The sequence below is a fragment of the Danio rerio genome, chromosome 13, assembly GCF_052040795.2.
Source record: "Danio rerio strain M-AB ecotype USA chromosome 13, GRCz13ab, whole genome shotgun sequence".
Classification (NCBI taxonomy): Eukaryota; Metazoa; Chordata; class Actinopteri; order Cypriniformes; family Danionidae; genus Danio; species Danio rerio.
Window position 1 is genome coordinate 52055511 of NC_141033.1, and position 15293 is coordinate 52070803.

General features: G+C 39.5%; 1 protein-coding gene and 1 long non-coding RNA gene across 8 annotated transcripts in view; both read left to right on the plus strand.

Moving 5' to 3' along the window:
• Positions 1–15293, plus strand: part of LOC147841212 (uncharacterized) — a 1204737-nt gene that overhangs the window by 879565 nt on the left and 309879 nt on the right. The window lies entirely within an intron of this gene.
• The window catches only part of egln1a (egl-9 family hypoxia-inducible factor 1a), a 70004-nt gene that overhangs the window by 9053 nt on the left and 45658 nt on the right, over positions 1–15293 (plus strand). For 4 of the 7 annotated variants that reach the window (XR_015506459.1, XR_015506458.1, XM_087279848.1 and 1 more), the window contains exon 2: positions 11533–11652. The exons of the other annotated variants lie outside the window; for them this stretch is intronic. Coding sequence is in view for 2 of the 4 variants with exons in the window: in XM_087279848.1 (XP_087135974.1) it covers positions 11533–11652 (120 nt within the window). In the remaining 2 variants the exon portion in view is untranslated. The remainder of the gene's footprint in view (positions 1–11532; positions 11653–15293) is intronic. 7 annotated transcript variants of the gene reach the window in all.

A 15293-nucleotide genomic window follows, 5' to 3' on the forward strand; every position in this document is an offset into this window, starting at 1 on the left:
TAGACTATCAGCAAAAAATATAGCTTAACGGGGTTAATAATTTTGTCCTTAAAATGGTGTTAAAAAAATTCAAAACTGCTTTTATTCTTGCCGAAATAAAACAAATAAGACTTTCCCCAGAAGAAAAAATATTATCAGACGTACTGTGAAAATTTCCGTGCTCTGTTTAACATAATTTAGGAAATATTTAATAAAGAAAAAGAAATTCAAAAGGGGCTAATAATTCTGACTTCAACTATAGTTTGTTCACTTAATAATCATAAGGCAACCAGTTTACTCTCGTTATTTAAGTAAAGTCAACTAATCGCTTTTTTTATTATAACTTTTGCAGACAGAAAAACAAAGAACAGACAGATAAACCCATCATGAAACAATAATGCAAAATGTAAAGCAAGAAACAAGAGAAAACGGCCAGATACAAAACATATATGACCTACAAAAACACACAGCAATGGATGTAGAGAGAGAAAAAAAAACGACACTAGTCTTTATGATGTTTCAGAAAAAAAAGACTGGATCCCACATTTTATCAAATTTCGCAGAGTTCCCAGAGGTGGTATATCTTATTCCGCTGTCGCCACTAGCTTGCATGGTGTGGGATCGGAAGAGCTACGAATCGCTGGATTTGCCCTTCAGTGTTTAGACCCTCAGTAGTGATTATTAAACCACACTGAACTGAACTGAACTTAAACACTCCAATTTACTATGATCTTTTATGTGAAGCTGCTTTGACACAATCGTTTTGACACAATTGTAAAAGCGCTATACAAATGAAGCTGAATTGAAAAAATTGAATTGAATTGAATTGAATTGAATTTTATTTGACAGATTTTAGACAAACTGTACAAAAAGTATTCCATACACTTTGTTAAAAAAAACTGTCGAGGATAAAAACACAATAAAGCCCTGGGCTTATTTCCATTGTGGTCCTCTGTTAAATAAAAACAATGTATGGTTTCAAAATACTAATGAAGAATAAAACAAAACAGTCGCCACAGCGGTACGAACAGCCAACCTATCCAGCACATGTTCCACACAGCCAATGGCCTTCCAGCCGCAAACCTATTCACACTCAAGTAAGATATAATTTAAAAGATCCTCGTCCACCATGCAAACTAATTATCCTCATCAAACAACCATCTTTTAATAGCTTTTTTGAACAACCTTAAATCTTTTATTTCCTTGATTGATTTTGGTAGTTTGTTCCACATGATTGCACTTGTATATAAAAACATATTTTTCCCCACTAAACTTCTAAATTTAAATAAACAAATATTAAAATCCCAACTCCTAGTACTGTATGAATGCTGTTGCCTCACCATTTGAAAATAATTAATCAAATACCTAGGAACCACATTATTAAACATTTTACGTACCATTCCCAGTTTTAAAAAACACACTCTATTACTAACAGTTAACATACCTCATTTATTAAAAGACTCTTTGTGCAAATGTGCTCTAGGATGCATTTTTTAAATTATTCGTACTAATTTATTTTGTGCCTTTTGCAATTTCTCCTTCAAATTTTGTGAGCAGCTACTGTACCAAAATGAGGTAGCATAATCAAAATGAGGTTGAATTAAAGCTCCTGCCAACAATTGTAAAGAATGAACATCCAAAAGATCAGATTGCCTTGCTAAAAACCTAATTTTTCCACAAATCTTCGTAATAACTTTTTTGCCATAGCATCTCCTGATAATTTATTATCTATTAAGCAACCCAAATAGTTTATCACATTTTTTGACTGAATTTTCCAATCATTAATTTTAACTACAAAATTATCATCTTTTTTTAATTTCACTCTTGAAGCAAATAAAATAGCCTCTGTTTTACCCATGTGTACAGAAAGTTTGTTGTCTAAAAACCAGTTGTAAACACTTTTTAACTGTGAACTCATAATTATTCTTTCCAAATGTAAAGCGGAGGTGAGTCTGAGAAGCCAGTCAGAAAAAAACAGGCCTAACATTTTTCTTCCAAATCCAAAGGATAACTTTGTTTTAGCTCTGATCATGCCATACTGAACTGATAAACGAATTGCGTTTTACAGTGTAGGATGGCTAATAATTTTGACTTCAAGCACCGTCTGAATGTCTGGCAGTAGATGTGTCTGTGAGATACTGTACGCCCCTTACTGTAAAGCGTGTGTGTTTATGTGGGTGTTGATGCTCGCGTGTCACTCTTCCGCATTCCCGTACGGCTTCATTAACAGGCTTTTCTGTTTACATTCCTGCGAGTTCCTGCCCTCCAGACCAGAAAAACCCCAAACAGCGCAATCCCTCATTACTTACAGCAAAATCATACACATACGCTCTCACATTCAAACACACTCATGCACTACGTGAAGTTTATGTATGAACTCATTTCGAGAGGATCACGTGCTTATGATTGCTTGCAGCCGGCCCCGCATCATTCAATTTATGATTCACCAATCAGACGATTCCTAAGCCACTATGAGTACCCCAAGTTCCATATAACAGCATCTTCGTTTTGAAGAATCCCCCCTTCCACCCCTACTCTTCCTCCTTTCCTAGATGGGTGGCACGGTGGCCCAGTGGTTAGCACTGTTGCCTCACAGCAAGAACGTCTCTGGTTCTAGTCCTTACCAAGCCAGCTGACATTTCCTCCCACCTTCAAAAACATGCAACTTAAGTTAATTTACTCATATAAAAAGGCACCATAGACATGCTCCTAGTAAATGGTTATCTCTTAAGAGCGATCACTATCTGTTCATTAGCTACTACATCAGGGGAGTTCTCAAGATCTACCTGAGCTCAAACTCCCCTCTCGCCTTGCAAACGGGAGGGAGCCCCGGGCTCGAGGATCTTATGAGACGGCATGCTAAACAAGCTTTAAAAACAATCATCAGCTAAGTGTGAACTCTTGAAGGCCAATTTAGCTTATTCAATCCCCCTATAGCGCATGTGTTTGGACTGTGGGGGAAATCGGAGCACCCGGAGGAAACCCACGCCAACACTGGGAGAACATGCAAACTCCACACAAAAAATGCCAAATGACCCAGCCAGGACTCGAACCAGCGACCTTCTTGCTGTGAGGTGAACGAATAACGAATAATTTTGACTTCAACTGTATATGAAACGTCCACAAGTAGCTTAACTTGGGAAACTAAAGTAAAAAGGCTTTCTGTAGCTGCATGGGGAAGCTGCTTATACAATGAATGAATGCATGAACATGAAATATTGATTTGACCTGAAGTATAAGCTATAAATATTTGAAGAGGAGTGCTGATTTAGACAATCAAAATCAAGTATTCCTGCCGAGTAACATCTGTCTTTAAGTGAGCTTAGAAAAAAATCCTATTTCGATTTTTTTTGAGTCAACTAACATTAAATGAACATGACTTTTTAAAGTAAAAGTAGATTCATATTTTATTTGGTAAACAAATAGCAACACTTCATTCATTTATTTATTAATTTTCCTTCAGCTTAGCCTCTTGTTTATCAGGGGTCACCACAAAGGAATGAACCACCAACTTTCCACCACCAACAGTTTCCTGGGAAACATCCAAACACACTCATTCGCACACACACTCATACATTCATTTATTCATTCATTCATTCATTTTCATCCACTTATCTGGGGCCGGGTCGCGGGGGCAGCAGTCTTAGGAGAGAACCCCAGACTTCCCTATCCCCAGACACTTCCTCCAGCTCCTCTAGGGGGATCCCATGGCGTTCCCAGGCCAGCCAAGAGACATAGTCCCTCCAGCGTGTCCTGGGTCTTCCCCAAGACCTCCTCCCAGTGGGACATGCCTGGAACACCTCCCTAGGTAGGCGTCCAGTAGGCACCCAAAACAGATGCCCGAGCCACCTCAGCTGACTTCTCGATTTGGAGGGGCAGCGGCTCTACACTGAGCTCCTCCCGGGTGACCTAGCTCCTCGCCCTGTTTATAAGCTTGCGCCCTGCCACTCTGTGAAGGAAACTCATTTCGGCCACTTGTATCCGAGATTTTGTCCTTTCGGTCATGATCCAAAGCTCATAAGCATAGGTGAGAGTAGGTTGACCAGTAAATCGAGAGCTTTGCCTTTCGGCTCAGCTCCTTCTTTACCACAACAGACCGGTACATCGACCGCATTACTACTGCCGCTGCACCGATCCGCCTGTCAATCTCAAGTTCCATTCTTCCCTCACTCGGGAACAAAACCCTGAGACACTTGAATTCCTCCACCTTGGGGTAAGGACTGTCCTCCAACCTTGGAATGGCAAACCACCATTGTCCGGTGGAGCCAGGGGCGGACTGGGACTAAAATTCAGCCCTGGCACTGTAGCCACACCAGCCCACATTACCACACCGACACAGCCCCACCCACGGACATGCACATTCACTAGAGTGGCGCAGTAGGTAGTGCTGTCGCCTCACAGCAAGAAGGTCGCTGGTTTGAGCCTCGGCTGGGTCAGTTTGCATTTCTGTGTGGAGTTTGCATGTTCTCCCTGCCTTCGCGTGGGTTTCCTCCGGGTGCTCCGGTTTCCCCCACAGTCCAAAGACATGCGCTACAGGTGAATTGGGTAGGCTAAATTGTCCGTAGTGTATGAGTGTGTGTGTGGATGTGTGTGTGGATGTTTCCCAGAGATGGGTTGCGGCTGGAAGGGCATCCGCTGGGTAAAAACTTGCTGGATATGTTGGCGGTTCATTCCGCTGTGGCGACCCCAGATTAATAAAGGGACTAAGCTGACAAGAAAATGAATGAATGTATACTGAGAAAATTCTTGAATCTGTTCAACAACATTAAACACTCTACCACCCCCCCACCACCACCACCACCAGAAATAAGTTTGACTTCAACTGTGTATTAAATAAAAAAAGGTAGTTATTTTAGAAAAAAGGCAAAATGTCTGGTGTGCTGCTCTTTTCAGACCTCACACTTTCTCCAGGCGTGTTTATCCTCCTGAAGTCTTCACTCACGCTCGGCACGTAGCAGAATCATTAAAACAGGCTTCCTCTGGCAGCCGTCCAGCCGTCGCCCGCGGGTCACATCAGTTCATCTCTGCAGGTTTGAGTCTCTCCGTCAGGGTTAAAACACAAACTGCTGTGACGCTCAGGAAATAGTCCAGAGGATTCAGTGTGCTTCTGCAGAAATCTGCCTCTCAGACACACATCTAAACGGTAAAAGAGGGTGAACACATGGAATACTTTTGTGCAAAGACATGTTTAATATAAACATTCATTACATTATTAGTTTTTATCCAGAAAGAGGTACAGATCTTTTACCAAATTTCAAAATATTTATATGCATATATTCACTCACTGGCCACTTTATTAGGTACAGCTTACTAGTACCGGGTTGGACCCCCTTTACCTTCAGAACTGCTTTAATCCTCCGTTGCAGAGATTTAACAAGCTACTGGAAATATTCTCCTGAGATTTTGCTCCATATTGACATGATAGCATCACACAGTTGCTGCAGATTTGTCGGCTGCACATCCATGATGCCAATCTCCCGCTCCACCATCACAAAGGTGCTCTATTGGATTGAGTTCTGGTGACTGTGGAGGCCATTTGAGTACAGTAAACTCATTGTCATGTACAAGAAACCAGTCTGAGATGATTCACGCTTTATGACATGGTGTGTTATCCTGCTGGAAGTAGCCATCAGAAGATGGAGACACTGTGCTCATAAAGCGATGGACATGATCAGCAACAATACTCAGGTAGGCTGTGGCCTTGACACCATGCTCAATTGGTACTAATGAGCCCAAAGTGTGCCAAGAAAATATCCCCCACACCATTACACCACCACCAGCCTGAACCATTGATAAAAGGCAGGATGGATCCATGCTTTCATGGTGTTGAGGCCAAATTCTGACCCGACCATCCGAATGTGTCAGCAGAAATGGAGACTCATCAGAGCAGGCAACGTTTCTCCAATCTTCTATTGTCCAGTTTTGGTGAGCCTGTGTGAATTGTAGCCTCAGTTTCCTGTTTTTAGCTGACAGGAGGAGAGGACAGCTCTTAGCTGTGGTCTTCTGCTGCTGTAGCCCATCTGCCTCAAATAAACAAACTTCTTACAATATAGGCCCTGTTTACACTAGTGCGTTTTAGTTTGAAAACGCATAAGTTTTGCTACGGTTACGCCATCCGTCCAAACTACGCCGTTCTCGAGCGCCGAAAACGGAGCGTTTTGAAAACGCTGAAGAGGCTGTTTTCATTCTGAAACGCTGCTGCTCCGTCTCAGTGTGGATGAGGAAAAACGGAGACATCTGAAAACGGAGGCGGGGCTGCTGAGATTCGCTACCTGATTGGGGCTTTTGTGTCATTGCGTATCCTTCCCTTATTCGTCAAGCCTCTATCAGATGACTCTAACACATGGCTTTAACGCTACCGGAAGACAGTACTGTAAACAACAACATGGGCACAGAAATGGGAGCGTTGTTTGCACTATTGTCTGTTTTAGGCGCCATTGTGCAGTTATTAATTTGTTACGTTTAGTAACAACTCGACTCCGTTGTCTGTCCACAAAAATACCTCTCTTGCTTTCTTTGCCATCGCGTTTAATGTTCAACCGGCGTTTGTTGACTAACAATAACTAAATGCCGAGCGAGACACATGCTTCCTGTTTATACTAAAACGTGCATGCCCAGAGTGCGCGAATGGTCACGTTATATACGTTTTTGGTGGCGTAGTGTGGATGGAGATATGTTCAGAAATGCTAGGTGAAATGCTAGTGTGGACGCGGATCATTTTTGATCTAAAACGTCGTTTTAAAACTAAAACGCACTAGTGTAAACGAGGCCATAGATACACTGAGGCCCCGTTTACACTAGTGCGTTCTAGTTTTAAAACGGCATTTTAGAATGAAAACATTCCGCGTCCACACTGGCATTTCACCTAGCGTTTCTGAACATATCTCTATCCACACTACGTCACCAAAAACTCTTACATGCTATATGTAAACACTTTTGTAATTCTTGGTTTAGTATTTTGCGTACTAAGTTTTTTTCTAAGCAGTTAAGCTTGTTTTTATATGCATGTTTGCTGACGCAGTGGCGCAGTGCGTAGTGCTCTTGCCTCACAGCAAGCAGGTCGCTGATTTGAGTCTCAGCTTGGTCAGTTGGCGTTTCTGTGTGGAGTTTGCATGTTCTCCCCATGCTGGCGTGGGTTTCCTCTGGGTGCTCCGATTTCCCCCACAGTCCAAACACAAACGCTGTAGGGAAAATGGGTAAACTAAAATGTGCGTGTGTGTGTGTTGCAGCTGGAAGCATCCACTGCGTAAAACATTCATTCATTTTCTTGTCGGCTTAGTCCCTTTATTAATCCGGGGTCGCCACAGTGGAATGAACCACCAACTTATCCAGCAAGTTTTACGCAGCAGATGCCCTTCCAGCCGCAACTCATTTCTGGGAAACATCCACACACACACACATTTACACTCATACACTACAGACAATTTAACCAACCCAATTCACCTGTACCGCATGTCTTTGGACTGTGGGGGAAACTAGAGCACCCGGAGGAAACCCACGCGAAGGCAGGGAGAACATGCAAACTCCACACAGAAACGCCAACTGAGCCGAGGTTCGAACCAGCGACCCAGCAACCTTCTTGCTGTGAGGCGACAGCACAACCTACTGCGCCACTGCCTTGCCTGCGTAAAACATATGCTGGAAAAGTTGGTGGTTCATTCCGCTGTGGCGACCCCTGATTAATAAAGGGACTAAGCCGAAAAAAAAGTTAATGAATGAATTAATATGCATGTTTGTATGTGTTTCATTTAATCCAGAACCTAAAAAAAATGTTAAAGCAATAATGTTTAGCAATCATTCAACACAATTGTAGAAGCTGTTATACTGAACTAAATGTGCTGATTATTCTACATTTTATATAAACTTATTTTAAGCTTACAGGGCAAAATATTTCATTGCATTTACTCAAAAATTTACCCAACCGATTAGAGAAAGAAGAAAAAAGAGAAAACAGAAATATCTTATAATTAAACTAAAACCTAAAAAATCCATGAAACATTTGTGTAAAATTGCATGTGTTATTTTAAATCATAACATGTTTGAGAAAATAAATGCATGATGTGAACTTTTTTTTCTTGATTTACATAAGATTATCTGATTGCTGCCTGCTCCAAAAAAAAAAAAAAGCAGTTTTATTAAAGTTTACTTGAGCGTAAATCCTTCCATACTGTAAACAAGACATAAGAGTAAAAGTGAAGGAAACAGAGATGTTTGTTTTCATTCCAGAAGGTGGTGATTTTTGGCACTTGATCTCATGTTTGTGTTCATTAAAGCCGCTGTGTTCATGAATGTGGAAGAACTTGTTCATTTCAGATGTGAGATATTGCTGATTTGGGCTGAAAAACATCTCTCCCTGCACGTTCCCTCTGACACGTCAAACTGAAGGCGTTTAAAGGGACAGTTCACTCAAAAAAAAACTTGCATTGATTTTATTTTCAGCTCAGTATAAATAAATAAATGAACATATATGAACACAAACAGACCCTCACAGTCTCCCATATGTTATCAACTATAGAAAAACTGCACACAGCATACATTTCATCCTTAATTAGGTTCAAAACAACACAAAATATAGCCTGCAGTCAGTCAAAACCTCTCATCTGTGTCCGTTAGCCTCTGTTAGAGAGTCATTCCATCATTGCCAGTTCATATTAGTCCAAAAGGTGACGATAAAAATAAAAACAAGGCAGTTTGTTCACGTTTGCTGAAGAAATAATGTGCTCCTTTTTTCCGGCTTCTCCTTTCGCACTTCACTCTCGCATTTGTCAGTGTCTGACAGGATCGGGTTTCAAAAGCACGTCAATAATTAAGCACACGTTATTATCATCAGCTCAAGAAGTTTGCTGTTTCAGATATAGATGCGCGGCAAGTGCAAGCAAGAAAGAGAAAAGGCTCGTGCTTCAGCCTGGATCGTGAAAAACTATGAGGCACAGGGTAAATCTGCTCTACTCCATGGCTTTGTGGCTGTTCATCAAGACGACGGTGAGGTTTGTTTGAGCCCGGATCGACCATGGCTCGTTATTATATGCATATATAATTCCGCTGTAATCTCTCGGCTGTGTATTTTAAACATGGCGGGTTTTTTGTTTTCATTCTGACTTGTTGCGTAAACGAATGACGTATCTCTGTAAACCAATAGCGTTCAGCTGCGCGTCTAGCTCCGCCTTTTGGTACACTTTCTCAAGTTTGGTACCCTTTCGAAAGGGTGCCGAAAAAGTCGTACGGTACAGTTCGGTTCAGTATGCCTTTTGACAGTGAGAACAGATATAAAACCGTACCAATCAGTGGAAACGGGCCATTAGTGACTCCTTTAAAGCTATGAACCAGTGTCTTCAGAGAAACAAGCTCGTTAATATTCATGACCCCTCCAAATAAGGTCAAATCAGAGCATTCATTTTAGAAAAATTCAAACACTAGTTGTGACCCAAATGACACTATGCACTTATACTCTAGTTCCTTTATTAATTTGGGGTCGCCGCGGTGGAATGAACCGCCAACTTAGCCAGTATATGTTTTATGCAGCGGAAACATCCATACACTGTCATTTGCGCTCCTACATTACGGACAATTTAGCTAACCCAATTCCCCTATAGCTCATGTGTTTAGACTGTGGGGGAAACCGGAGCACCTGGAGGAAACCCACATCAACACGAGGAGAGCATGCAAACTCCACACAGAAATGCCAACTGGCCCAGCGGAGACTCGACCCAGCAACCTTCTTGCTGTGAGGCGATCGTGATACCCACTGCGCCTATTTCTAAAAACCCTGTTTCTGTAATTTTTAAGTGTTTTGTTTTTTGGTCACAATGTTTTTTGGATTAATTTTATTTTGAGGGGCTCAAGCTCCCAACAACCCCCCCGCCCTCTATATGCCTGACAGTATTCATAAAAGTTTGATCAGCAGATTCTTACTGTTTGTGCTCACTGTGTGAGTGTGTGTGCCATTAGATTTTGTGGTAAAAAAAAATGGTTTAATAGCTGCCGGGTCAAAATTTACTCAAAGGGCAACCACTCAATCTGTAGAACCTTCATAAAAAAAATAAATAATATATATTTTTTTCTAATGTTGGGGTCATTTAAAAAACAGTATAGTTTTTGGTAACACTTTATAATAACTACACACTATGAATCATTTATTAAGCATTAGCAAATAGTGAACTCATCTGTTAAGCATTAACTCTACATTAATAAGCGTTAGTAAGCAGCTTATAACTGGAGCTACAAATGCTCTATTCTTGACTCACAAACATATTTAAAATGTGTTTAATAATCGTATTTTCATACTTTGTTAATGATTTATTTTTCATTACTAAATGAAGTATCTCATTATTTACAAACCATTTGTATTTAAGAGTAGTTGAGGGTTTTTAGGATCATTCAGAATGAGTTAGTAAAGGATTAATAAACTATTAAAATCAACGTTTATATGTCTTATTATTCAGGCATATATTAATGGTTACTATATATGTTAATAAATGCTTTATTAACTCAACTTCATCTAGTTTTGTGACCTAATCTAAAGTGAGGACTATTCATGCTTTATAAATCCTTTATAAATGACAAATAAAGGCTCAGTTAAATTCTAAACAAAAAGAATGACATTATTCATTCCTATTCATTTATTCGTCCTTCATAATGTCCTATTCGTTCATTTTAAATAAAAAATAAGTCTTTGCAACCTAATCTAAAATAAAATCACTGTAAAGTTTAAACATTGCATCTTATTATATTGTTAAATTACTATATTGTTGTTGTTGTTGTTGTTTTATCCAGTTGGATGTCGTATTTTGACACTCCTGTAATTCAGCAATGTTTAAACTTGATCAAAATTGTACTTTTTAGAAAAGATTGCAAAGATGTTTTGTTTATTTGATTCTGAGCCTTTATTTGTCATTTATAAGGGATTTATAAAGCATGAACAGTCCTCACTTTAGATTAGATCACAAAACTGCATGAAGTTGAGTTATTAAAACATTTATTAACATATTAGTTAACTATTAATATATGCCTGATTAATAAGATATATAAATGTTGATTTCAATAGTTTATTAATCATTTACTAACTCATTCTGAATCATCCTAAAACCATCAACTCCAAATGGTTTGTAAATAATGCAATACTTAATTTAGTAATGAAAAATAAATCATTAACTAAGTATGAAAATACGATTATTAAACACATTTTAAATATGTTTGTAAGTCAAGAATAGAGCATTTGTAGCTACAGTTATAAGCTGCTTACTAACGCTTATTAATGTAGAGTTTATGCTTAACAGATAATGAGTTCACTAGATGCTAATGCTTAATAAATGATTTATAGTGTGTAGTTATTATAAAGTGTTACCTATTTTTTTTTCTGCTGTTAAACACTGCAAAAAGTCAACAGGAGGGTTAAAACAGACGTCCTTTGGGAACATCATTTTGAAGTTGGATAAAGGGTTATACATTTACAATATTTCCCAAGAATATTGTAATATATTTAAAATCGCATCATGACACAAGTGATAATATCAACCCTGCTGACCTGTGAGTGTTTTCTGTGTTTTCTGGCAGGCGATGGTGGCGTGTTATCCGGGTAAAGGCACGGGTTATGTGCGCCATGTGGACAACCCGAATGGCGATGGGAGATGCGTCACGTGCATTTATTATCTTAATAAGAATTGGGATGCCAAGGTATGCAAGAAATCACAGATGTTATTTAATCCTCAAAGCTTCGACCTGAAAAATTTTGTTATTAAAAGGGACTCTCAAAATACACATTTGTTTACGTTTTTTTTTCTTCTATTATTATCATTTAGTTTGCCTAATTATCCTAATTAGCCTAGTTAAGCCTTTAAATGTCACTGTAAGCTGAATACTAGTATCTTGAAGAATATTTAGTCAAATATTATGTGCTTCCATCATGAAAAGACAAAGGAAATTAGTTATTAAAACTAATGCTAAAAATTAATACGTTAACAGTGTTATAAATTCAGATGTCTTTATTTAATTTCATTCATTTATTTTCCTTCAGCTTAGTCCCTTATTTATCAGTGGAATGAACCACCAACTAATCCAGTGTATGTTTTACACAACATATGCCCTTCCAGCAGCAACCCTGAACTGGAAAACACCTATACACTTTCACATTCACACACACACACACACACTCGTACACTACGGACAATTTAGTTTATTTAATAAATAAACTAAGGAGGAAACCCACGCCAACACGGGGAGAACATGCAAACTCCACACAGAAATCCCAACTGGTCCAGCCAGGACTTGAACCAGCGACTTTCTTGCTGTGAGGCGACTGTGCTAACCACTGAGCCACTGCCCAATTTCATTCATTCCAATGAAGTAAAAAAAAAGGTTTCTGAAAAAGTCTAAAAACAGAGGTCAATTATTTTTACAGCAGAACTCTTCATGTTTTGATTTCATACAATAATATACTTACACAAATCAAGTTTCTTATGTTATGCTTTGATTATATATGGAATCAAATATGGAAAATATTGTATATGGCATCGACTAAAACTGGAGTTTTGTTTAGTAATGTAACACTCACCGGCCACTTTAATAGGTACACCTGTCCAGCTGCTCGTTAATACGAATTTCTAATCAGCCAATCACATGGCAGCAACTCAATGCATTTAGGCATGTAGACATGGTCAAGACAATCTGCTGCACCAACACCATGAAAGCATGAATCCATCCTGCCTTGTATCAGCGGTTCAGGCTGGTGTATTGTTGCTGACCATGTCCACCACAGTGTACCCATCTTCTGATGGCTACTTCCAGCAGAATAACGCACCATAAAGCGTGAATCATCTCAGACTGGTTTCTTGAACATGACAATAAGTTCACTGTACTCAAATGGCCTCCACAGTCACCAGAACTCAATCCAATAATAGAGCAACCTTTGGGATGTGGTGGAACAGGAGATTGGCATCATGGATGTGCAGCCGACAAATCTGCAGCAACTGCGTGATGCTATCATGTCAATATGGAGCAAAATCTCTGAGGAATATTTCCAGTACCTTGCTGAATCTATGCCACAAATGATTAAGGAAGTTTTAAAGGAATAAGGGGTCCGACTGGGTACTGGTAAGGTGTACCTAATAAAGTGGCCGGTGAGAGAATATTTGTATATATAGTATTTTAAATGTACAAAAAATAAATAAATAAATAATAATAATAAATACACACACACACACACACACACACACACACACACACACACACACACACACACACACAAGAATAAACCAATATTGTGCATCAGTACAGTACCATTTATTTGCAATTCATTCATTTATTTTTTTTTCGGGCGCCACAGCGGAATGAACCGCTAACTTATCCAGCAAGTTTTTACGCAGCGGATGACCTTCCAGCCGCAACCCATCACTGGGAAACATAAATACACACTCATTCACTCTCATACACTATGGACAATTTAGCCTACCCAATTCACCTGTACCACATCTTTGGACTTGTGGAGGAAACCCACGCGAACGCAGGGAGAACTTGCAAACTCCACACAGAAATGCAAACTGACCCAGCCGAGGCTCGAACCAGCGGCCTTCTTGCTGTGAGGCGACAGCACTACATGCTGCTCCACCGCATCGCCTATTTACAATTAATTTTGAAAACCAAACAAACATCTTGATTGTTTTATAAAATACCAGTTTGATCACACTCTAGATTTTAAATGTTGAAAAAAAAAAAGTTGAAAAAGTCTCAATGTTTGCTCAATGTTCTGAAGTTCTGACTGAAAGATGTTGTTGGCATTTTTAAAGCATGCTGTTTTCTGAGACGGTCATGAATGGCTTCTGCATACGTGCCGGTCGTGCTTCATTTCAGTCTAATCCCATTAACCTCTGAGATTGTAATCTCCAGAGAAAACCAGCAGGAGAGTTACTGAAACAGCTTAGAGAGTCATAAAAATGGAGCACGAGACTCAGTCAGAGGCAGAGACCATCAGTCATGTGATTAATGCACTAATACTGTAAAACCATTCACAGATTCTTCATGTGTTTCTTTACTCTCTGATTGCATTATAGTTTTATTTCATGCCTAGTATCTACACTGTAAAAAATGCTGGGTTCGACACAATTCCTTCATGTTGTCCCAACACAAATTTATTAAGTTAAATTAGTAATTTTTTTACAAATTAAGTGGATTCAGAAACAAAGTTAGATTAGTATTGTTCGTAACTCATTTTAAATAAGTAGTTTGAACAAGCAGCAAAAGTAATTTGTGAATGTGTAAATAATGCTGGGTTGTAGTCGAATATGGACAAACCCAACATTGGGTTGATTTTTTATTATTGGGTAAATCTAACTTTAACACTTTATAGTTTTTTTTCTAAAAATCTACTCTCAAAAAATATTTATTTGCTTTTACAAACAACTTTTAAAATGTTTTTACAATTTAAAACGAGCTGTAACAACACAATTCTTGAGATTTCATTGGGACAACTTGAATGTTTTATGTTCAATCCGCATAAAGTGTTATGCTGTGTTCACACCAGACGCGGTAGGAGCGTCAAGCGTGAGTGATTTAACTGTTAAACGTGCAATTAGACATCCTGTGGCGCGGTACGCGCAAATGACGCAAATTGCGCGGCACGAATGTCGCGATATGCGCGAATGACGCAGCGCGAATTGAACGTTTTGCGCAAATCGCTCGAGTTCAAAAATCTGAACTTCAGCAGACATTCGTGCCGCTTTAACCAATCATGAGCTTGCTCTTGTGGGGGCGTGATTGTGACATATTGACTGTTGTTGGTGTCCCGAGGTAAATCCTTCAGCCGACACCGACAACAGTGCATCAAACTGGGCTCGGCTCAGTCAGGAGCACCGCTGAAAGCCTCATCCAGCCGTCATCCAAGTTCAGTTTCTGGAGGAGTTTATGAGCTCAGCTGGATGCACCTCTGAAAGAATCTATTGGACTCAGACACAGCCCTAAACATATCGACACTGTTTTTCAGCCTTCATAAAACACATAAACACTGTTATTTTCTTAATAAAATCCATGTTAGCCATTTAGCAACAAAGCTAGAGTCACCGGGCAGACAGAAGCCCTGCCCATCACGCGAATCCGCGTCTGTTCTGAAGTGAATTTAACGCGCGAAAGAAGCAGGGTTTGACGCGCGAATATAGCGAGTAAACTCAAATGTTCACGCGACGATTTATCCGCGCGTTCCTCGTCTGGTGTGAACACAGCATTGTTGACTTAATGGATTTGGGTTTAGACAACATGAATGAATTGTGTGAAACCCAGCATTTTTTAATGCTTAAAAAGATTTTGTAGTATTAAAAAGATGTTTG